Raw genomic sequence first — 22,240 nt, forward strand, 5'->3', positions numbered from 1 at the left:
TCGAGGCGAGACGGTAGGCAATTTGAGGGAAGTCTGGAGGCCGATCTACCGTGGAGAGAGTTGCGAAGGGGAGTCGCAGAAGGATGGAGGTCTTGTTGAATGCTCCGAATACCTCGAGAGATTGTGTGATACCTCGTAGAGCTTCGCAGACGAAGATGAGGTTGGAGGCGATGCAAAAATTCCGTGAACTTTGAACTCCCCGAATTCATGACTTGTAAATCGCGCAGAAGGGTAGCTCTGAATTTGTGAACCGCTGTAGTGTAGTCATACAACCCGAGCTTGTGTTGCTCGATCTCTCTGCTCCGAGAGGAAACTTGGACAACGCAAAATCCTCTTCATTCTCAGGCTCTCTCGCGTGACTACTTTGAACGAGCAAACCGACGATAGATTTCACCTACTGTTATCGTTCGATAACGGTAGGAATAACTCGAACTCCGTCCATGTACTTCCGTTCCCTTACTTCGTCGACGCCTGAATCTTCCTCCTCCGATTCCTCCGATTCCTCTTCCTCGTCCGGCAGCTGTGGCATCTGAGCTCGCTCGTTCTCACTGTTACTTCCCGCCGAGTCATCATCCTTTGGTTTATTCTTTCTTTTGTACTTCCTCTGTTCGCGGATCAACGCTTTTTTCCTCTCCTCTTTCGCCAACCTCTTTTCTTCCTTTCTTTCCTCCTTCCTCTTTGCTCGTTCGAGATCTCGTTTTGACGGGATCTCGGGATGCAGACAGTCGAAACAGGCTTGACAGACGTAACTTGGGTTTTCGGAGGCCGAGAAGTCGTTGAGGAGGAAAAGCGTCGCTGGGTCTCGATCGCAGATGTGACATTTGTAGGAGAGTTGTCGAGAAAGGTAGGTCGTAAGAGGGTAAGGGTGATTCGAAGATGGTGCAGTAAGAGGTGGATCGGAAGGGTGTCTCCAGCTAAATAAACAACAGTTCAGCGAATGAAGGTGATCGAGACAGAAGGAAACTCACCGAATCGAATCGATTGTCCAAACGTGTTCGTAGTTTCCTTGATGCACGAACCAATACGGTTGTCCGACTTTGAGAGGGATGTCTCCCAACTTGGTCTCGTGCATCGGAGTTCCGGCGACAAACTTCGGTTTGTTCGGATCGTCCTTTGGCGGTTCTTTCGGTTCGCTTCCCTCTTCCTCGTCGATGATCACGGCAGCTTCCGTCATCTCAGCGTCTTCTCCTCCGTTATACCCCTCTCGAAGAACGGGATCGATATTGTGGTCGTCAAATTCGGGAGGAGCTGGAGTCGAATGAACCGAGATGTCGTTTGAACGAGGGTTGACTGGTGAGGCTACGGAACTCGCCGAGTCATTGTCGGAGCCTTCTTCGTCGTCTTCGTCTTCATCTTCTTCCTCCTCCGAGCCAGAGTGATCGCGGATTCGAGGAGGTCTTCGAGCGGAGAACTTCTTGCCATTTTTGTGAGACCATTTCGTATTGTCAATCGCTTCGAGTAGCATCCTACTCACCGAAGAATATAAGTGGTGGACTCGGATCGAACGGAAGAGAAGCGCTTACTGTGCATAGTCGGTCTTTCCATCTCCCTTCAAATCCGGATAAAATACTCCATCAACCGCAAAGCAAGCTCCCGTCACTCGTCTCTCTTTCGACCACTCGATAATCTCTTTCCCGTCTTGATCCAGTTTCTTCCCACTTTCCGAGTAAGTAGGGTGTTCACCATCTCCGAAATGACCCGTGATGCGTTTTCGAGTCGCCGAAGCGATCGTTCCCATTTCGTCCATTTCTCCAATCCCAAACTGCCCAACTTGCTCCTCTTCCTGTCGACTCTCTGCATCGCTCCCTTCCTCCTCCGCGTCTCCGTTGTCGTGTGGGGCTTGACTCGGTTCGAGTTCTTTCGGAATCGAATCTCCTCCTGCTGTCAAGTTGTCTCTCAATTCGCCGAGAGTGTTTGAAGCGAGACAGACGAGAGTCTGTTGCTGGGGCGAGGTATGGATCTTGCGATGGATTTTCGAAATCGGATGAAACGTGATCGTGAGGAGTACGTTAGAGAATGGATCGATTGAGTTGTCGAGAGGGGCGGCATCGGGAACAGGTGCCAACGTCGGACGCTAGATACGTCACAATTATATAAGATGTCAGCATCTGTGCTGCGCTGCGAGGCAAGAGTGCGAGAAGACTCACAATTTCGGGCAAACAATTGACGTCTGCCGTTTTCGTCTTTCTTTGGTAGAACTCGGCGTCCCAAGGTCTAGACAGCCGAGAATGACGGCTTAGATGATTGGTTGCGTATGAGAAGTGCGGGAGAGTGGAAAAGCTCACTTGAGAGTCGCGAGAGTTTTGTCATCGGCTTCTTTCGCGAATTCCCTCACTTCCGCATCCAGCACGAACTCCTCATCATCTGCGTCTTTGTCTTGATCTTGTGCTTGATCTCCCTCGTTCTCTTTCTCTTTCCCCTTGCCTTTTGCCTTTCCTTTCTTCGCCGCTGCAAGTTGTCTCTTCTTCGCTGCCGGTCCTCCTCCTGTCACCTCGTCTCCTCCTGTCTCTTCCGTTCCCTCGCGCGCTCCGTTCACAGAACCTTCGTTCTTAACTTCGTCTGCTTCGGAACTCTTGTAGTAAATTCGAGTTTCCGTCCATTTCTTCAACTCTTCTCGATAATACAGATTGTCGTGCCACTTCGAGACTTCCTGCGATAGATCAGAGACACTGTGAGGGGGGACCCGACACCTATATCAGCTGATAACCCGTAGCGAGATAGGACGTCGGAGTTGCTCACTCGCATCTTCCTAAATCTTCTTCTTCTGCTACACGAGGACCACCAGTGATCCTATCTAACTCTGTTTCGAGTCTCTGTAGAGCTTCCTGTGCTTGCGTGACCCATCCAGTCGAGGTTCCGTCGTGAGAAGCGTTGAGAGAGATGGAGTTAGAGGGAGGTCCGATCGGTTCGCGGTAGAAGCGTCCGATACGACCAGAGGTAGGCACAGCGGAGCCGATCGCACCAGACGGTCCTGCAGTCGGCTGTGCCGCCATCGGGCGAGATGAAGGAGACAAAGAGAGCGCAACTTTTGTCGCTCAACTTTTTCGTTCGTTGACTTCAAAGCTACCCGGCTGTAATCCGAGCCCGCTTACTGCGTGCTATACGACCACTCGACCACAATCCAGAAGCGCAGCAAAAGATGCGAAATTCGCTCGATTTTACTTTCCATTTCTTGATTTCAGTTCTATCGCACAAGTTGAACCCTCCAAACGACGAGATCAGGGCAACACGACATACTTCTTCAACTCTTCGGGAATCTCCTCGTAGAGGTTCTTCGACTCTAACCATTTCTTCGAGAACAACCTCGATTGATACCTTTCAATGGCCCGCAAACCGTCAGTTAACACATCCTAGGCGGTCGGCCAGTCGGTCTCATATGCGAGAGATGACTCACCTGTAAGCACCATCACATAAGATCGTAACAACCCTCGAACCTTTTCCTAACTTCTCTGCCAATTCCTTCGCTGCGACAACGTTCAAAGCGGTCGAAGCACCAACGTAGATTCCATCCTTGTCGAGCAAGTGGTAGATCATTCGGATCGTCTTCGCGTCGGGAATGTGAAGGGCTCCATCGAGGAGTTTGATGTCTTGACCCAAGTTGTCGGTAACTCGTCCTTGTCCGATGCCTGCGTCAACATCAATGTCAACCGTCAGTCCCGGCTGACCATGCTAGAGATGTGATGAGACGCACCTTCAGTGATCGATCCCCCAGTTCTCTCCAAAGTTCCTCGGTTGATGAATCCCTCCAGACAACTGCCAGGAGGATCCGCCAACCAACACTGAATCTTTCCTCCCGATAGATCTTTCAATGATCGAGTAACTCCAGCGAGGGTTCCTCCGGTACCAGTCGAACAGATAAAGGCGGTCAAACCGCCGGGGAGGAGTTTCGTTTGAGAGTAGATTTCGGGACCGGTCGTCTGGATGTGGATCGATCGGTTGCCTTCGTAGTTACTATGGGATATGAGGAATGATCAGTCCTGAGAATGCGGAACGGTGCGAGCGAGAGGACTCACTCGAATTGGTTGACCCTGAAGAACGAGTTTACATCGAAAAGTGAGCTTAGTAAACATGACTGGGTGAAGAACGGGCTGCATACTTACCAGGCAGCGTTATCTAATCGCTCAGCATGTCGCTTCGCCTCTGAAGGCACACAACGTTCACAGTTAAGAGATCGCCCTGATTTCTGATCTCTCTGAGACAACATTGTGACTTACGGTGGTTGTAGTTCTCCGGGTTCTCGAAAGCCACAGCTGATCAGGGGAAAGAGAAGGTGTCTGTCACACTGCGATTCAGGAGCATGCGCGCGACTTAGACTGACCTGGTACAGGATAAACTTCTGCTCCGAGCATTTTCAGCAAGTCGATCTTCTCCTGGCTCTGAGTCTACAGACAGGAACGATCACGACGTAGGATGGGTATCAGCTAGGCCTCTGAGCGCAAGAGGACGGCACACGAGAGTGGGAACATACGTTTGGCATGTAAATTACGCATTTGTAACCTCTCGCTCGACAAACATGAGCCAATCCAATCCCAGTGTTACCTGCTGTACCTTCTACGATCGTTCCTCCAGGCTTGATCCTGCCTACAAACGCAGTCCACTCCAGGTCAGCTTTTCGGACGAGGCGGAAGGAAGTGGAGAGGGGAAAGAAATCGCGCTTACCAGTTTGTTCTGCCCATTGTACGAGACCCAAAGCAGCACGATCTTTGACAGATCCTCCAGGGTTCATGAACTCTGCTTTCCCGAGAATCTCGCACCCAGTCTCATCCGAAAGTGAGTTGATCCGAATCTATCATCCCAATCGTCAGCTTGCGCGAGGGACTCGGATCAGCAGCTGAGTGACGTACAAGAGGAGTGTTACCGATTGCACCGATGAAACCGTTTACGGGTAGACCGTGAGGATGAGGTTGCATCGGAATCGAAGTTGAAGCATTTGAGGCTTGGGCACTGAAGACTCGAGGACTCGCCGTGAACAGTTGGCGCCGAAGAGCTGGAGTAGCTCGTAGGAACGACATGGTCGATTATGTCGAGGGTCGAGGTGGAGGAGGGAAGAGAGATTCGTGCTAGCGCTCTCGGCTTCGAACCCATCACTCGCTTAGTCACCACCTCGCTTGAGACTACGATGGACAGCTCAGAACGACAGTACCGCTCCTCTCCAACGCAGGACTCACTTCCGAACACGACTTGCGACCGACCTCGATTTCTCAATGCTGATCAACCCTCGGCTGAACCGTCTCTTGTGTGTGTCGAGACGTTCTTAAACAGTGGAAGAAGGTCACGATGAGATGGAAGGCGAGAAGATAAACGCCTGTCGACTGTATTATTCCATCGAGTCTTCCTCGTCCTCAGAGTCTCAAGCCCTTGTAAGCTCATCTTTTCGCTCGAGGTTGGTCTTGCAGCAGAAGCCAGGACTCTGACCCAGAATAATTCCTGCAGCAGACGAACGAGCCGCGAGAAAGCTTAACCTTCGACCACATCCTCTTCCTCGGACCTCGCTCCTCTATTTTTCTGCCTCTCTTTCCCCCTTTCTGATGGACCATCCGATATCTCGCCGTACTTACATACTCGACAGCATCTGTTGGCACCGATGACCTCCTCTACGACCCGTTTCGTTCTGCATCATCAACCGACGAGGTCCTTCGAACAGGTTGCAACCTCGGGTTATCTTAAGCTGCTCGGGCTCGACCAAGTCCAGAATGAAAGCGGACTCTCGCTACGATCTCACACTGGTTCCGGGGACGAGGTGGATGTACGTCGCGTTTGCGAGCGTTATGTAAGAGTTGAGGAAGAATTCCTTTCTCGTTTTCGGGAGGCGCTCCCGATGGTCAAGGTGGCGGAAAGCTGAGGCTATTGGTGGAGACTCCTTCTGTCGCTGTAGATCGTACTGGGAAGTCCCCCTCGATACGTGTTGAAAGAGCTGGAAAGAAGCCTCTATCCGGAGGATGAAACTGAGATTCTGTGATTCAATCTACTCGATTTCACAGATGCGTCCCTGCCCTGCCGGTTCTGTCTCTTCAAGGAAAACTGAGAGTGCGTCAGAATCGTGCACTTTCGAAGCTTGCGAAACTAGCAGTTCTGCGAAGTCGACCGAGAGCTCGTTGTTTCCTTCCCACCACCATCTCACGTCAAACTCACCTCGTAAGCTTTCAGAGCCTACCAGATCCGCCTACTACCAGTCGCTCGCCCTTTTAGCGTTCTCCCATCGCTCGACCGCTTCATCATTTCTCATCTAAGATGAAGATCAATTTCACCTCTTTCGGAGAGCAAAGGCGCGGACCAGGAGTTCTGGGATGGGCATCAATATCGAGCCGTGATCTACCCGGTCCCGTGGAACAGCTAACTGACCTCTATTCGCTCGCTTGACCTCATCAGTAAAATGGATCGTCCTGCACCTCAACAAATCACCGTCACGTAAGCCTCTCCTGGCTCTTCTAGCACCTCAAGAGTCGATCGTACTGACCCGGATTTTGCGCGGTCTCAGCGATCTCTTGAAGGCGCAATATCAAGACCCTCAATCTTGGGCCGCCAACAAGATCGTCCTCACGGCGTTCGGAACCTTTGCCGCCTCGATCGTCTTCATCAGCCAATTCGGTGACCTCCTAGTACCTCAGTTCTAAGCTCCCGGAAGCATAAGGTGAGTTCTCGGTGTTTCCAAGTTTTCCAACGGTAGTTTGCCGAGCTGACTTGGAAGGCGACGGTGGGCTCTCAGCGATGTCATAGTATCAATTCACCCTCTCCAACTACCGAGCTCCCCTACCTTCATGGCATCTTGCCCTTTTAACCCATTGTATCAAAGTTTTTTCTCTCGATTTTAATCTCTTTTCTCTTGCAACATGCACAACCTCGCATCTCTGTCGACTTGATCTCCAAGATAATCTTTTCTCGTCGAGAGTGGCGCGGGGCGAGTGGTGGGCGCATGAGGACGAGAACTAAGAGAGGAGAGGAAACGAGACGAGCGAGAGAAATCCGACTTTGCAGCATGGTCGCAACGGCGGAGGATCGACAATCTGAAGCGTACTACTCTCGCTTGGTCTCTTTGCGCCTCGATAGCAAGCAATCCTTGACCCGCGATTAGTCATCTGTACGATGACATTTTATTTCTATCGACATACGACTCTACTCCCCTCTCGTAAGCACTACATCTTGTTCGCCTCCCAATAGCTTCTTCCCTTGTTCGTACACACCCAAGAAGACTGCTCCTCCTCCCGAGATCCACAACACTCGAGGAACGATTCCTCTGAATAACGCTTTCGGTCCTTCGATCGTATAGATCGATTTCATCGTCGACAAGATTCCTCCAGCAGCAGACTATCGATACGATACGAGCTATAAATCAGCGGAGACGCAAGCAGAGGGAGAGTTGAGGAAGACGTACGCCTGTTGATCGATTTTGCCCCAACATGATCCTCGTTTTGACGACGTCAAGGGGAGTCGTCAGTCCAGCTGCTACACCTCCTGCCAAGCTACCACACAGCGCCGCTTCGTAAGCTGGCAAGTCGGAAACTTTTTGTGAGACCGTTCGATGTTGAGCGAGTAAGAGTTTCAGCCGTTCGTAGAGCGGGAATTGAAGACATGTGAACGGGATCTGTCGGAGCGGAACAAGGACATCAGCGAGACGCCTATGGAAGCCTTGGAGAGATAGCGGGCTTACCTCTCGTGCGACCGTCGATCCGAACCCTTGATAGAATCCCTTCAATCCCGCCGTTCTCCAAACTTGCTTCGCCACGACCCAGCTTCCGTTCTGCCCTTTCACTGTACTCGTCTGTGAGCGCTGTTTGACTACCTCTGTCGGTACTCGAATCATACAAGCTGCCTGAAATTCGAAAAGTTCAGCGAGCTCAACGGAATCAACTCGCGAACAGAGGCACTCACGATCTCTCCTCCTGATGCTGATAGCATATGCAGTACAGGTGCCCATTCCTGTGTGCTCAGCGCCGGAAACAGTCGAGGTAGAACTGTTCCCTTCAATACCTCATATGTCGTGAAGAATGCAGCAGCTGTCCTCGTCCGCACGCGATCATTGCCAGATGTCAGCTACCTCGAGCCTCTTGTGAGATCGTAGATGTCGTAGCTTACCTCCAGGAGCTGATCCGACGACTGCACTGCCTAATCCTCGGTAAACTCCATTAAAGCCTCCCGCTGCCCAAAACCCTTGTTGAGCTTGCAATCGTACTTTGAGAGTATCTATAGGGAAGAATAGAGTGTCGACACTCGTTCCAGCGAGTCCTCCCGCGATTAAAGCCGTCGAAAATGGTGTTGATCTACCGATTGAGGTTGTGGGTTGAGAAGAGGAAGGCGCAGGTGCTGAGACCACTTCAGGGGCTGGAGAGCTCATGCTCTACGGTATGAGCAAGTGAACGAGGCGGAATAGGGAATGGGAGAAGCAGAACAGTCGCGTTTGCGAATGTCCGAGGAATTTTGACATCAGTGCGAAAAGCTGATGATACCGCAGCGTCCGACGAGTACTCGTGACCTCGTCGAAAGCAGAGGTAAGGGAGAAAGGAAAGGCGACCAGAGTGTACGGGAAGAGTCACGTGCGAGGAAAGATCCCTTCAAGATTTATTCATTCCCTCAACTGTCCGAGATGGAAGCTGAAGGCGCCGGATGTCCAGATCTCTAACATTCCATTGCATAGGTAACATTCGAGCGCACCGCGTCAAGAGAAACACATGGAAGTCGCCTCGAGAGCTCGGAAACCTTCCTCTTCCTTTCTCACTCTTCAATTTCAATACTCGCGCCAGATTCGGGTCGCAAAGATGACTCGTCCGAAGCGTGCTGCCGCATTCACGAAAGCGAACTCTCCCGAGGACGGTGCTGTGGAGGAGGAAGACGCGGGAGATGAAAGTGCTCGGAGTAGTCAAGTCGCGACAGAGGGCTCAGACGAGCCTCGGGAACCCGTAGAGGACGAAGAAGAAGATGCTGAAGGTAGGTTCCCTCTGCTACGTAAGTGACTCGAGTAGAACTGATCCCGTTCGCACAACCGCGCAGATTACGTTCCCAGGAAGAGAGCTCGTATCGTTGAAGCGAAGGGCAAGGGTAAAGGAAAGGAAACAGCAAGAGTTCGAGGACGTACTGGCAAATTGCAGTCGATCATTGAACTCCCTGTCGATATTTGGTACATGAGTTCGTCGCCCACTTCCTCTCGTCCTCTCCCTGAGACCTGTATAGGCTGACCCTCTTTCGCTGCTTGCAGTCGCTGAATATCTCGACCCTCGCTCGCTTCTGTATATGGGAAGATCGAACAAGATGATGAGGTCTCTCTTCGCATCAAAAGAAAATTCTAGCAGACTCTGGAAGATCGTCAAACGCTCCGTAGACTTCCCAGACCTCGAAGCCACCGACCTTAACGATCTCTCGCTCGCGAGCTTGATCTACGATCGCGAATGTCATATCTGCGGAAAAGGGAGAGCAGTGTTGGTCGATTACTGTCTTCGCAAACGTTGGTGCAAGGTGAGAACTTCCTCCTCGGGAGTGTGTGTCTAAAGCTGACTCGAATAGCTGACACTCCCGTTGTACTCTACAGAAATGTCGTTCGAACAAGTAAGTTCGGATCTGACTCTAATTCCGCCCCAATCCATTCAACGCTCTTTGATCGATTGTGACAGCCTCGTCCGTGCGGACCGCATCCGCGCTCAAGTCGCAAACCTCCACACTCTTACCACGGCCTGTAGCCTCTCTACGAAGCAAGGACCTACCAGCAACAGCTGGGATGGGAGCAGTGAGCTCAGTCTGAAACGACACATGCTTTCGGACCAACGCTGACACGTGTGTCACGAATGACAGGTTACTTCTTCAAAGCCGAAGTGATCGAGATCAACGACGAACTGCTTGAGTTGCAACAATCGATCGGAGACGCGAAAGGAAATGACGAGACAAGATCTGCGAAATCTGCTCTGGCGGATTACGTTACGGAAAGGAAAGCTATCGTGAAAGCTGCATTGGAGGTAAGTCCAATCTGCTCGCCTGTCTCCTGTTCAAGGTTAACTCGCGCGAGCTTGATGGATCAGGATGGCAAGAAACTCGCGACCTGGGAGAGAAGTTCGGCCAAGGAGCGCAAAGATGCCGACACTGCTGCTCGTCAAGCTCGCCAAGATGCGTAAGTCTTTCTCGTCTCCTCGGTACTCGTCTGCACCTGCTCACTCTGCTCGGGAGAACCTTTCAATAGCATCAAAGCGAAACTCCGAGAACTCGGCTACGAAGACCAAGAGTGAGTCTCTCTCGCTGTACACTGCACGAGCATATGCGGATCACCTGACACCATCTGTCGTAGTATGCGCTACTTGTACGAGGTCAGCAATCTCGTGGATAAACCTGCAACTCTCACTCCGACCAGTTCGCTCAACTCTCGTTCCTCCCCATCGGTTCCTCTTATGCTGACCTGGCGCAACATCGACAGTCTGGGACAAAATCTTGTCAAAGATCATCGCGAACGTCGAGAAGTACAAGCAAGAACGACCCGTCATCGAAGCCAGAAGGAGAGCCGGACAACGTCTAGACTTGATCCACCCGTATTACGACGCCCTCAAGGCAGCTTCCGACGACAAGATTCTCTTTCCCTCGTTCAAACTCTTTGCTCGTATGCCTTCTGTTGAAGTCTTCTGGAAGGAGGAGGAATCCACGATCGACGAAGGTTCCTGGCACAGCAATCTCGACAAGGTTCAAGAGGAACTCCCCAAAGTTCAAAGATGGAAGAAACTTGAGATGGCTCGCGCTCTTTTGAGCGCTCATGAAGAACTTCAACACCCTCTCCCAGCCGACCTCCGTTCCTCGATCCGTCCTCGAAAAGTTCGTTCGCCTAAGGAAGTGGAAGAGGCACGCTCTTGTGGATACGGACATGTCTACAGTTTTGCCCTCGACGTTGACGATCCTTCGACCATTTCACCTTCCGATCTCGAGGCTCTCCTCTCTCGCTTCACCTCGACCTTCTTGGCTTACCGCTCTCGTCGACAAAACTGGAAGGAATACCTGGAAGGCGATGGTGGTAATAGGTTCGTCGGGGGGTCATCGGTTTCCAGCGTTCCGCGCAACTGGCTCAAGGTTCAACTCGAAGTACTAAAACAAACTGAAATCGACGATGACGACAAGACTAACGAGAAACTCGAGCAACTCGGACCGAAGTTCTCCTGCTACGACTGTCACAAATATCTCTACATTCCGCCTTACGACTGGCTCCCTCGGACAGTCAAACCTGAGAAGAGCGACGGCTTGACGTGGAACGAAATGGTGAGTCCACGTTCGCCTTTCTTTCTCTCGCGTTCCAGTCACTTCAGTGTCTGACGTCTCTCGCTGTTCTTGTAGAATGAACATGCTATCGAGTTCCATTCGAGCGATTACTTTTCTTCCGACGTTTCCGGCTCCCCTCGAATCCTCTACGCCGATCGCAAACCTGGCAGCATGGAGGAACCTGCTTCTGCTCCTCCTCCTTCTCCTGGGCCCGCTTCCGTTTCGTAGGAAGGATCCCGCGAAGTCAAAAGGAAGAACGAGCGAGGAGATGCCCTCGTTGTCGACGCTAGCGACGACGCGAAGCACGCCGGAGCCGTGATTCAAGAGGAGAAAGACGACTCTACAGCTCAATTCGAAATTTGAACAAAGTCAGTACATCCGGAGTTTCCCTCGTGCTTGATTGTGCCGACCTCGTCGAGATTTCCTCAAGGACAATACTGACGAGTTGGACTCGGTGTGTCGACAGAATATCGCTTGAACAACCCCGCTTGAACATCGCTTGAAAATAAGACCGTCACGCAGAAACGGCACACCTTGATCGACACTCCTTCTCTCTCTCTCTTCCTCTCATGGTTCGCACCTTCTCCTCCTTCTCATCGCTCCTTCACACACCTTTCAAGATCTACAGTATGCTACGTCCCTTGTTGCCCCTCTCGGGCTATTTCTCTTTCCTCGCAATTCAACTTTCAATTTCCTCACATCTCGTTCATCAGACTTTTGCTTGTCTTGCTCGGATCCCGCAAAGTCTCAACCTTCAAAGTTCTAGCTGATGGTCGACGAGTTAGTACGCGCAAATCGCAGGTGTCCAGGGCTGGAACCGTTGGTGTCGGGAGCGAAAACATCCGGAACTTGGAGGAGCAAAAGAGGACACCTCGGTGGAGACAGAGGGACTCATGTCACGAGCGCAAACAGAACAGCGTGAAAGTGAGCTGTTTACTGTCCCTCTCTCGAAGCCCTCGTTATCTAGAGGAAAAGAGAGAGCAGAAATGGGCTTCACCCGGTTGCCAGACAAGATCGAGCATTTTTTTCCCCTCACTTTGTGCTGCAAAGTCACTCCGTTCGCGACGGAGATGATGCATGAATGCTCGTAGGGGGTGCAGCGCCAAAAGGTGGCACTGGGGCGAGTATACTTCTCAGCTTATCGAGCGAGAAGAGTTTGAGCTCGGAACCCTCGCGACGGTCGTTCTCCTTTTCTATTCTTTGCCGCAGCGTGTGGTGCAGGCCCTCTCAGTGGACGCCCGTGCTTGACACTTGAGCAGCAAGCGAAGATCGTGCGAGAGCGCTCGATGAGGTGAGACTCACGCAAAAAAGTGAAATTTTCGACCGATTCGCCTTAACTCTGGATCGTTCATTTCGATGGCAGGAGAGACAAAAAGGGCACCTTTGGGCGTAGGTCGCACCCGGGTTCGAACCGGGGTCGTCCGGAGAATTCTCGACTCGAAAGAGACCGATCAAAACCGAAAGTGATGACCACTACACTATGCAACCATTGTTGAGTTTATTGAGTTAAATAGCAAATTATATACCATTTTTCTGAACTCGACAATCTTTCGAGCTCAACTGAACACTTTCCCCTCTCCTCGATTCAAGCTGTCAGCTCACGCTTTGAAACGCTCATTATCCGAATCGCAGTTGCCCTCTCCATCGGAAGACGGGACGGTGAGGAGTTTCTCGATTTCGCCGAATTCAGAGCCTTCCGAGTCATTAAATTTTAGCGTGTTGTTCCATTTCCAATCCATGTTTACCTCTCGCGTCTGCTCTCACATGCGACCACAAAACCTGTTCGATTCGCCTACGGTCCGTACGCTCGTCGGCGTCAGAATCGTGCGAAGAAAATCGCATAACGCGACGTCCACCTCCTCGAGGGGTATTCTCTCGTGTCGCCCATGCACGCTCCCGGTTGTTTGAACCTCTCCTACTCACTTCTTTCGACGTAACCTGCACAAGGCCAACAAAAGTCGCTGAATCGAGACCGCCTCAACCATCTCGCACTCAACTTTCTCAAGAGTCCGACTCACCTCTCCTTGCCTCGCCCACCAACTTCCTCTTCCACTCCCTCTTCCGATGAAGCTACCTTTCGCCTCATCAACGACGACCGGATCAGCCGCCCTCGCCCTCTCGAACCTGCTCGTCGACAAAACGAAACGCTCGTTCCCCCTGACTTCGACTCTCTCGACTCGCTATGCGTCCGAGTTCCAAGCGCGATTGTCACGTCTAGCTGGGAATTGGGCTCAGTCAGGGACGATTGATGCGGGTTCAGAGGATGTTGCAGGGGATTGGTTGGTTCAGAGATGTCAGAGTGGTCGAATGGCGAGGTTAGATAGAGAGGGGAAATGTTTCTGGTGAGCGCTCCTCCTCTGGCCGTCTCCAATGAGGATAGAGTGAGTGACGCTGACGACCTGTGACTCGTAGCGGAACTCTCGCCGATACAGAGTCGAGTCTGTGCGAAGGATTCGACAATAACGATCGAAGAACGGTGTGTATCGAAGATCTCAGAGAGCTCAACAAGGAAGGAAACGATCATGCTTTACGAAAGGAACCTACTTGCGGTCTAGGTAAGCGATCGAGCCTCGGTCCGCGCGAATGAGCTCAGACAGATTCACTGACCTTTTCTCCTCCCCTCGCACATCCAGAGTTCCTTGAAGGGTTCGACCCAAGTTCGTGTCCTGTTGGATTTGTGAGGATAGGACAAGAATCGGGCGAAGAAGGGACTCACTTCATCTGTCAAGATGCTGCTTCTCCTTATTCCGTGAGCTTGGCCTTCATCTTTCGATTCGAGTCGATTTCTTCCCCAGAGCTGACATCGTTTGATGGTGATAGTGCGGACCGCAACAAATCGATTGTTACGCACAAGAAGGGGTCCTGAGGACTCAATGCAAAGATTCGGTATGCGACCCTAGTGAGAATCCGTCGCGCCTCGTTCCGTTCAAGCCCAACTAGACTGACGCTCCTTGCCTTTCGCAGTCATGTGTAAAGAAGGATGGAGGTTCAAGCTTACAGAGGTTGATGGCGATGCAGAAGCAGGAACGACAGTCACGAGTCACTGTGTGAAGCCGAAACCGCTCTTCTTCAACTCTGATGCTGTTCGTTACTGAGGTGGTAGTCGATTCTTATACATATGTTGTGCTGTAATTTGGTGTGTCGATTTCGTATTACTCGAATCGCTTCAAGTCGAGCTCAAAATCTTGTCGAGAGTAAATTTTCGCTGAATTGATGGCTCCGGTTGAACGAGCTCAGTCTCCTAGACACTTCGATCGAATTTCCTTCGGTCCGTAGAGCTCTCCTGACGAGGGAAAGTGATTCTGTACAGAACGACCGAAATTGCAATTCACCTCGACGCACGAAAGTGAAACTTATACACCTCCAGCACCCCCCGCTTCTTCTTCCGCCGTAGGAGGGACAACATCTCCCCCTTCTCCAGTCATCATCGCATCTCGACTTGCTGCCGCCGCGGCCAACCTCGATTTCTTACGTTCTTGTTCGGCTTCCTTCTCCTTTTCGATCTCGGCTACGACGGCCGTGAGTTCGTCTGCCGTCAAATTCTGGAACATCACAGGACGAAACGAGAGTGAGTAACTTGCCGCAAGGTGTATGAGGTGGAAAGTTGTTGGAATGGAGAATGAGGACTTACCCTGACTTTCCCGAATCCTTCCATGACTGCTAGATCGATGTTCTTCGCACCAGTTTGTACGACTTCCAATAGCGACTTGACGGCGAGTTGAATCGTTTCAGAGTTTGTTAATTCGGGTTTCCAGTTCTTCTCGAGGAATTCTCGGACAGTTTTCGAAGATCTTCCGATAGCGTTCGCCTGTCAACCCCTCTCTATTCATCATCAGAGACACGTCGTAATTTCCCGTGAGATGTTGAAAGGATAGACTGACCTTCCAAGCCGAAAAGATTCCACTAGGTTCCGTCAAATACAATTTCGGAGTCTTCTCGTCGTCGTGATCGAACCCGACGATCAAACAACTGATTCCGAACGGTCTCACTCCTCCCGATTGAGTGTACTTCTGTTGGATTCCAGCGATGTGTCGAGTAATGTATTCGACTGAAACGGGATCTTCGACGGTGAGTCGGTGGGATTGACATTCTGTACGTGCGCGGTCGATCAAGATACGTGCGTCGGCGGTCAGACCTGCGACGAGGAAGACAAGAGGGTCAGTACAGTGCGGGAGGAAGGAGAGCGGATCATTCGAAAGACCATCGGAGTTGACCCTTCACGACAGGAGCTAGAACGAGACTCACCTGCGAAACCCAACACGATATGATCATCCAACAAAGCCGTCTTCCTCACTGTTCTCGGATCCTGAAGTTGGAGGACACTCTTCTTCTCAACGGCGAGCACGACACAATCTTTTCCTCGGACTCCTACGGCGCAAGTTCCCTTCCTGACTGCTTCGAGAGCGTAGTCGACCTAAGAACAGGGGAGTGAGAGAGGAGAGTAAGGGTTGCGTAAGTGGTCGGGAATTCGCTACATCAGTTCAACGAGGAAGACTCACTTGGAACAGATGTCCATCCGGGCTAAGGTCATACAATGGTGAGTATCGCGATGGTCAGTAGCCACACGTGAACCGTTGAGAGGAACAGAGGAGGAGGAGACTGACGCAAAGGTGGTGAGGGCGGTGTCGTAACGAGACATGACTGTTGGACCAATAGCCTGGAATCAGCTATCTACCGACCGAGCTGGTACCACGAGCCTCGGACCAACCTGAAAAGGGTGAGTTGAGTGATGGAGAAGGGAGGAAACGAAATGAATCACTTTCAATTCCTCTCTTCAACCTTCTATCTGACCTAGCGTACTCGACTACGTGGAGGATGGAGTTTGCGACCTCACTACTGTCGTCGGCTTCGACTGCACTCGCTGCGGCCCAGAAATCGACTCTCTCTTCGACTTACACGACCGATCCCTCAACTGCACCTATCCAGATCGGGGTATGGAAGATTACGAGAGCGAAGCACAACTCGAACAACAAGCAAGTATCGATCTGGACTTGCGACAAAGGTTCTCTCGTTTCGTCGTCCTCTTCTTCGTCGGGATTCTCTAGTGGGGCGAGCAACAGGAGGGATCGAGATGGAGACCGCTTGAAGTATGCAATTGATACGCTCAAGAAGGAAGCATCGTCCCTCTCGAGATTGCGACATCCATGCGTCCTCGAAATGGCGGAACCGCCAAACGAATCTCGTTCTTCAATCACTTTCGCAACGGAACCCGTCCTCTCTTCACTACAACACTCGCTTGAAGTATCGACAAGACGGAACAAATCGAGACAGGAAGAAGAGTTGGAGCTGGATGAGGTAGAGATTCAGAAGGGAATGAGTCAGTTGGGAAAAGGTCTCGGTTTTTTACACGAAAGCGCAAAGCTCGTTCACGGTAACTTGACGCCGGAAGCCGTCATCATCAACGCAAAGGTCAGTCGCTTGCTCTTCTTCACGTGGTGCTTTCGCTCATGTGGGATTTCGAGCGCTGCCTAGGGAGATTGGAAGTTGTCAGGTTTCGGGTTATCGACTTACCTCTTTGACGCAGAGGGAGTCCCCGCAAAGTGGCAGTTCCCCGTATACGATCCAAGTCTGCCACGGTCAATTCAGCGCGATTACGATTACATTGGTTCGTTCTTGTTCTCGTCCATTCTCTCGATACGGAAGTGAGCTAATGAAGATAAACGTCACGAACAGCTCCCGAATACATCCTCGACGAATCATCTCCAGCTCCAGCAAACGATCTCTACTCCCTGGGATGCATCCTTCACTCTATTCACCTCCGAACCGGACCTCCCTTCGCCAATCACAACACTCTCTCGACCGCTCGATCCAACATCGAATCTTCCCTCTCTCTCCTCACTTCTCAATGGCGCAAACTCCCACAAGAGACCCAACAAGTGCTCAACTCGCTTATCACGCGGTATCCGAATCGACGAATGACAGCGAAACAGTTCCTCGAGAGTAGTTATTTCGAGGGAGTTCTAGTTGGAACGCTGAGGTTCCTCGAGAGGGACAGTTTCAATTCGAAACCGGGAGACGTTCAGGCTTCATTCTTGAAAGGACTCATCACGGTGAGTCGTCCCGGGTCTCAGGATTTTTTCATTCTTCCGAATTCCGTCCTGATCGCGGGTTCTGCTGCACAGGTACTCCCATCATTCTCCTCGAAAGTGAATCGTCTGAAGATCCTACCGACTCTCCTAGAACTCACCGTTCAATCGAACTTGATCCCTTTCCTCCTCCCTCCAATCCTCTACATCGCGACTCAACTCCCCTCACAAGACTTCACTCGAGACGTTCTACCGAACCTGAAACCTCTCTTTACAGTCAAGGAACCGGTACAAGCCGTGGTTGGATTGTTGGATAACCTGAATGTGTTCAAGGAGAAATGTTCGGATGTCGTTTTCAGGGAAGGTGAGTCAGCCCCCTCGCTGCTCGCCGATATGAGATAGAAAACTAACGAGTAGAGGACAGAGGTCATGCCTTTGGTGTATCACGCCCTCGAGAGCGAGAACCCAGTCGTTCTCGAAAAAGCGTTAAGAGTCGTCCCAGGACTTTGCGAGACGCTCGATTATACCGTACGTGATCTCCGCATTCAATTCGTTCAGACAAAGAGCTTATTGGAGCGTGGGTGATGCGCTACAGACTGTGAAACAAACTTTGTTCCCGAAAATCACGACAGTCTTCAGCAAGACTACTCTTCTCTCTGTCAAAGTCAAGTGAGCCCGACAATTGTATATCGCAACATCGCCAGTCAGACTCGTTGCTGATGTTGTTATCTTCATACGGGTTCACAGCACTCTGATCTGTTTCCATTCAATGATTAAGATTCTCGACAAGTTTACGCTGACGGAAAAGCTGGTACCGCTCTTGAGCAAGATCAAGACGAAAGAACCTTCGGTGATGATCGCTACATTGGCGGTTCACGAAGAGATGGGGAAGAAATGCGAAGTTGAAGCGAGTGAGTTCCGCCGTTCCTCGATTCTCGATTTCATTCCTGAAGCGAGTACTGACATTTACCCTACAATCGCGTCTAGTCGCTACCTTGATTCTACCTCAACTATGGGCAATGTCCATCGGGCCTCTACTAAACGTCGATCAATTCACGAAATTCATCACCGTGATCAAATCCCTGTCTGCGCGAGTAGAGACCGAGCATTTCCAACGTCTCTCGGAATTGAAACGTCTCGAAGAATCTTCGGGAGGAGGACGAGCGGGAAGCGCAAATGGAGCTGGAGGAGGTGGGAGTGGACTCGGAGTCTTGAATCCGGAGGCGGCGGGAGTGAGCGATTTCGAGGCGCTCGTGAGAGGGACTACGAATAGTACGACGAATGGATTGGGAGCGAGAGGGAAACAGGTCGATATCTTTTCGGATGAATCTCCAGTGAGTACTTTCGAGATACGTTCTTCTCCTTCTCTCGTCTGATCGTGTTTCTTTCGCTTCTCTCAGGCTTTGACACCGACACCGACTGGCGGTAACAACATCTTTTCATCTCCGCCTCTACCAGCTCTACCGACTTCGTCTCCGCCGTTCGTGTCTCCTTCAGCTTTCCCTTCCGCAACTCCTCTCCCTTCATTACAACCTTCTCGACCTTCGCCTGCTCCCCGGACATCTTCGAATCACTCGACATCCGCACTACCGCGGTCTTCACTTGGAGCTCGATCGGTCCCTTCTTCCTCCTTCAACTCATCCGTGTTTCCCGCTCAAAGTTCAGCGGCGACTCCTGCACCGCAACAAAACTCTCTTCGCTCCTTCGCACCTCTCCAGCCTCAATCTCGAACATCTCCACACTCAGCTCCGACAACCCCAGCCGCGACGAGTTCAGGATCGACTACTCCAAATTACAATTTCTCATCCCTATCGATTTCTTCTTCGGGTTTACCTCCTCTACAGCCCACCTCTTCTTCCATTTTCCCAGCTTCCACAAACTCATATCAACCACAACCGCAACAATCGCAGCAATCGGCACCTCCGATCAAATGGAACGTCGTTCCTCCTCTTCAACCAACGAACTCCTCATCTTCCTTACCTCTGTCAGCCTCTCAACCGCAACCTCGTCAACCAGATTTCCCACCAGGATACTCTTCGTCAGCGGCTACGTTACAACCGACAGTGAGAAGTCAAGGAGGAGCGAATGGAGCGGCGAATTGGGGAGATTGGAAAGATCTCGATCCGTTGAAGTAGGACTCAGAGATCTCGATCCGTTCAGTAGGACTTGGAGGTTGAACAGCAATGCGAGATCAACATCCACAAAGGCAGTGGTCAAACGTTGTGGATAATCGCGAGACTAGAGTCATCCGAGCTCAAGCTTTCCTCGATTCTTCTTCCTCGCTACGCTCTCATGCAGTGATCTCCTATCATCTCGTCATGACGACTGACTCTTCTTTGCCTTATCGATTAGCGTACTTCAGTCGGCCCGAGGAACACTGAATCGCCTAAGCAACGACCTCCTTCTTTCGCCAATTCGGGTTGCGCTGACACCTTTCCGCCTCTCCGCCGATTGCCAATCTCTGAGGTCCAAGACGCAAGAGAATCAAGCGGCCGTGAGCACAGGCCCTGCCGCGGAGGTTGAGCTCATACCGCTTCGAGGTCGAGCACGCCTTTCAAGCCTTGTGCTCTTCTCCTCTTGTCTCTACTCAATACACGACCAGTCGACCTGACTTGTTCGGCACACCATTCTCCAACTCCCTCGACTCGACGCTACAGCTCGAATCGCCTTCTCCCACTTTTCTCGCGTTCTCGTTCAGAGATGTCAACTGAACCTCTCACCGATCGACAACTGGCAGCGGCGTTCTTTGGGTGGCTCGCGACAGGATTTAGTACATGGTTGCTCGCGCCTGCCTTCAAAGGTGTCCTTGAAGGACCTGAAGCACCGAGTGAGCACAATGTCTCTTCATCTCGAGCGTGGGCCACTGCTGATCGTTCGTTGCATTAGTGGAGTCGACGACTTTGTGGTACTTTCTAGCTTGGTTGGGAGGTAAGCATTTCTTCTTCAACAGCGAGTCGGAATCAGTATTTGATAACACCGTTCTTTTTCACAGGCGACGCTCTTCACTTGACAGCTTTGCTCCTTGAAGAAGTTGGAGCTCAACAATGGGGTCTTTACGTGTAAGCCTACACACTCTCTCTCATGTCGATCCCCAGCCGTGTCGTATACTGATCAGAGTTCCGGTTCATTCAGCATTATCGCAGCGTTCGAATTGTCGGTCTTGCTCCTCTTACACCGCTCGAGCTTCACCGCTGACGTCTCTTCCATACCTTCAGCGTCATCCTCTTGACCCTCATGTGGAAAGCCCATCTGTTCCGTTACATTGGCATTCAGAAACCTCTCCCAAAGAATACCGCGAATCCCGAAACGACGCTCGCAATGACGGGTTTCGGACTGAGCGTGGTACATGCGAGGAAACGTAAAGCGTCGTCAAAGACATGGGGGTTCTCGGACACGTTTTGGATGGTATTCTGGACGATCGTAAGCTTCGTTTCCGCAATTGTCTGCGAGACTTGCTCACTTCTCACCATCTCGACAGATATTCGCTCTCATCGGCGTGACTCTCTGGGTACTGCTAGCATTGAAGCGAGTCGTACCCCTCGATCCACCTAAAGCTCAACAATGGCCTCACGATACTCAGAGTACGATCGCATTCGTTTTTGGGGTCGCGGGTAAGTCGCATCTTTTCGTACCCTTTCTGACGAGTTTCTTCAAGCTGAACTCCTTTCTTGACGCTGTCGTCTAGGTTTCTTCTGCTGGACGGCTCCTCGGCTTTATGTTCTCCTCAAAAAGAAAGACGTAAGTAGCGAGCCTGTGTCTTCCTTCTATCGTTCGATGCTCACACTACGATTTCGACGTAGGACATCAGCACTGCCTCGGTAATCGTCGGCGTCGGAGCTCATCTCTTCAACTTGACGGAAAGTCCTCTCTCTTCTCCTCTGGTCCAAGCTCTTCGAGACTTGCAGAACTAACCTGCCTCTTCCCGCTTTCCAACAGAATATCGCGACGCTCAACTTCGTGGATGTCTGGTCCGCTGCCGCTTCTTCACCCTTCTTCCTTACCTCTGTCGTTTGCATCATTCTCGACTTGATCGTAAGTTTCCTCTCCTCTCCTCGATACTTCCTGCACTTTCTCTCGAAAGAAGCGCTGACTTCTATCGCCTCTCTGCAGCGCCTGTACCGTAAACCTCAGCTCGACAAGGAAGCTCATCAGAAGTTAAACGATCATCCGCTTCACGGAGCCTTGCACGAAGTCTTGCGTCGAGCCCAGCCTCAAATCATCGACGCCGATTCAAAGGGCGACTTAGTCTTACCGGAAGGCGCCGCGCCGTCGAAGAGACAACTCCGACGAGTCGACGAAGCGACCGAAGACCTCAAGTTTCGAGCAAAGGAGTTGGTCGACAGACTTGTGGCCTTACGATCTCGAGTCGAAAAGATGCACGTCGCCCGTTCCGACAAAAAGGAGTCTATTCGGAAAGAGTGGGAATCGATCTGCGAGCGAGAATATTGGAATAAGGAGAACGGGAAAGAGTTACTACCAGCAATGCCCAGTCGGAGGGAGAAGGGAAGTCGGAAGGATGCCTTTGGTGCCTACGCCTACGAAGCAGAGAACACTCTCAACCTCGTCGGCGTAGTCCTCGGGCACGACAGCAAGAGGTACAAGGATCTGAAGAAGGGGATGGACACCATTCGCCTTAGAGTCATCAAAGAGAAAGACTACATCGTCAAACGCCTGAAAACCATCGAAGCGGGAGGTCACTCTGAACACAGTCCACCGACACTTTCCGGGTCCACCGTCTCACCTACTCCCTCTCATTCTTCCCAATCCCTTGGTCACCATCGTCGCCATCATTCCCTCAGCTCTTCCTCTCGATCTTCTTCTTCTCACTCCGAGTCGTCCGAAACCGAGTTCGATTCTTCCGCCGCATCAAGCTCGGACGAAGAAGCGTTGCTCGGAGGAAGTTATCGACCTCAACAGTATAACGGAACGAACCGAGGAAGATGCAACAGGAGGTGGTGAGGAGGCTTGTGTTGAAGCGGTTTCAAAGTTTTTTT

At 51.4% G+C, this 22,240-nt stretch overlaps 8 protein-coding genes across 8 annotated transcripts; 4 read left to right on the forward strand and 4 right to left on the reverse strand.

The window, feature by feature from the left end:
- Window positions 1–400: 400 nt before the first annotated feature.
- On the reverse strand, window positions 401–2,993 carry JCM6883_000852 (uncharacterized protein; the record flags this gene model as incomplete). The annotated part of the gene is made up of 6 exons (XM_076629860.1): window positions 401–914; window positions 969–1,466; window positions 1,524–2,074; window positions 2,148–2,214; window positions 2,286–2,669; window positions 2,740–2,993. The coding sequence occupies 6 exons, from the start codon at window positions 2,991–2,993 to the stop codon at window positions 401–403; spliced, it is 2,268 nt and encodes a 755-aa protein (XP_076490025.1).
- Window positions 2,994–3,218: 225 nt separating this feature from the next.
- JCM6883_000853 (cysteine synthase A) lies at window positions 3,219–5,012 on the reverse strand (the record flags this gene model as incomplete). Its single annotated transcript, XM_076629861.1, has 10 exons — window positions 3,219–3,315; window positions 3,395–3,626; window positions 3,692–3,951; window positions 4,014–4,028; window positions 4,101–4,140; window positions 4,215–4,250; window positions 4,319–4,382; window positions 4,469–4,581; window positions 4,660–4,786; window positions 4,845–5,012. The coding sequence occupies 10 exons, from the start codon at window positions 5,010–5,012 to the stop codon at window positions 3,219–3,221; spliced, it is 1,152 nt and encodes a 383-aa protein (XP_076490026.1).
- Window positions 5,013–7,113: 2,101 nt separating this feature from the next.
- JCM6883_000854 (uncharacterized protein) lies at window positions 7,114–8,332 on the reverse strand (the record flags this gene model as incomplete). The annotated part of the gene is made up of 5 exons (XM_076629862.1): window positions 7,114–7,305; window positions 7,373–7,582; window positions 7,649–7,810; window positions 7,870–7,994; window positions 8,074–8,332. 5 exons carry the CDS (start codon window positions 8,330–8,332, stop codon window positions 7,114–7,116), a joined length of 948 nt encoding a protein of 315 aa, XP_076490027.1.
- Window positions 8,333–8,753: 421 nt separating this feature from the next.
- JCM6883_000855 (F-box protein) lies at window positions 8,754–11,448 on the forward strand (the record flags this gene model as incomplete). The annotated part of the gene is made up of 11 exons (XM_076629863.1): window positions 8,754–8,940; window positions 8,986–9,120; window positions 9,191–9,447; window positions 9,521–9,537; window positions 9,603–9,715; window positions 9,781–9,941; window positions 10,005–10,093; window positions 10,163–10,204; window positions 10,268–10,329; window positions 10,394–11,220; window positions 11,296–11,448. 11 exons carry the CDS (start codon window positions 8,754–8,756, stop codon window positions 11,446–11,448), a joined length of 2,043 nt encoding a protein of 680 aa, XP_076490028.1.
- A 1,836-nt stretch (window positions 11,449–13,284) lies between these two features.
- Window positions 13,285–14,315, forward strand: JCM6883_000856 (uncharacterized protein; the record flags this gene model as incomplete). The annotated part of the gene is made up of 5 exons (XM_076629864.1): window positions 13,285–13,562; window positions 13,633–13,775; window positions 13,854–13,969; window positions 14,041–14,119; window positions 14,185–14,315. 5 exons carry the CDS (start codon window positions 13,285–13,287, stop codon window positions 14,313–14,315), a joined length of 747 nt encoding a protein of 248 aa, XP_076490029.1.
- A 258-nt stretch (window positions 14,316–14,573) lies between these two features.
- Window positions 14,574–15,859, reverse strand: PRE6 (proteasome core particle subunit alpha 4; the record flags this gene model as incomplete). The annotated part of the gene is made up of 6 exons (XM_076629865.1): window positions 14,574–14,762; window positions 14,852–15,028; window positions 15,102–15,355; window positions 15,466–15,634; window positions 15,720–15,741; window positions 15,825–15,859. The coding sequence occupies 6 exons, from the start codon at window positions 15,857–15,859 to the stop codon at window positions 14,574–14,576; spliced, it is 846 nt and encodes a 281-aa protein (XP_076490030.1).
- A 176-nt stretch (window positions 15,860–16,035) lies between these two features.
- SCY1 (Scy1p) lies at window positions 16,036–19,381 on the forward strand (the record flags this gene model as incomplete). Its single annotated transcript, XM_076629866.1, has 9 exons — window positions 16,036–16,629; window positions 16,693–16,825; window positions 16,894–17,270; window positions 17,343–17,610; window positions 17,671–17,774; window positions 17,842–17,915; window positions 17,994–18,157; window positions 18,234–18,580; window positions 18,647–19,381. The coding sequence occupies 9 exons, from the start codon at window positions 16,036–16,038 to the stop codon at window positions 19,379–19,381; spliced, it is 2,796 nt and encodes a 931-aa protein (XP_076490031.1).
- A 565-nt stretch (window positions 19,382–19,946) lies between these two features.
- Window positions 19,947–22,205, forward strand: JCM6883_000859 (uncharacterized protein; the record flags this gene model as incomplete). Its single annotated transcript, XM_076629867.1, has 10 exons — window positions 19,947–20,073; window positions 20,133–20,174; window positions 20,239–20,305; window positions 20,379–20,399; window positions 20,462–20,666; window positions 20,725–20,857; window positions 20,932–20,984; window positions 21,047–21,127; window positions 21,183–21,278; window positions 21,357–22,205. The coding sequence occupies 10 exons, from the start codon at window positions 19,947–19,949 to the stop codon at window positions 22,203–22,205; spliced, it is 1,674 nt and encodes a 557-aa protein (XP_076490032.1).
- Between the last annotated feature and the right edge of the window lie 35 nt (window positions 22,206–22,240).

Source organism: Sporobolomyces salmoneus (assembly GCF_050403485.1).
Source record: "Sporobolomyces salmoneus JCM6883 DNA, S_salmoneus_JCM6883_v1_ctg7, whole genome shotgun sequence".
In the NCBI taxonomy this organism is placed as follows: Eukaryota; Fungi; Basidiomycota; class Microbotryomycetes; order Sporidiobolales; family Sporidiobolaceae; genus Sporobolomyces; species Sporobolomyces salmoneus.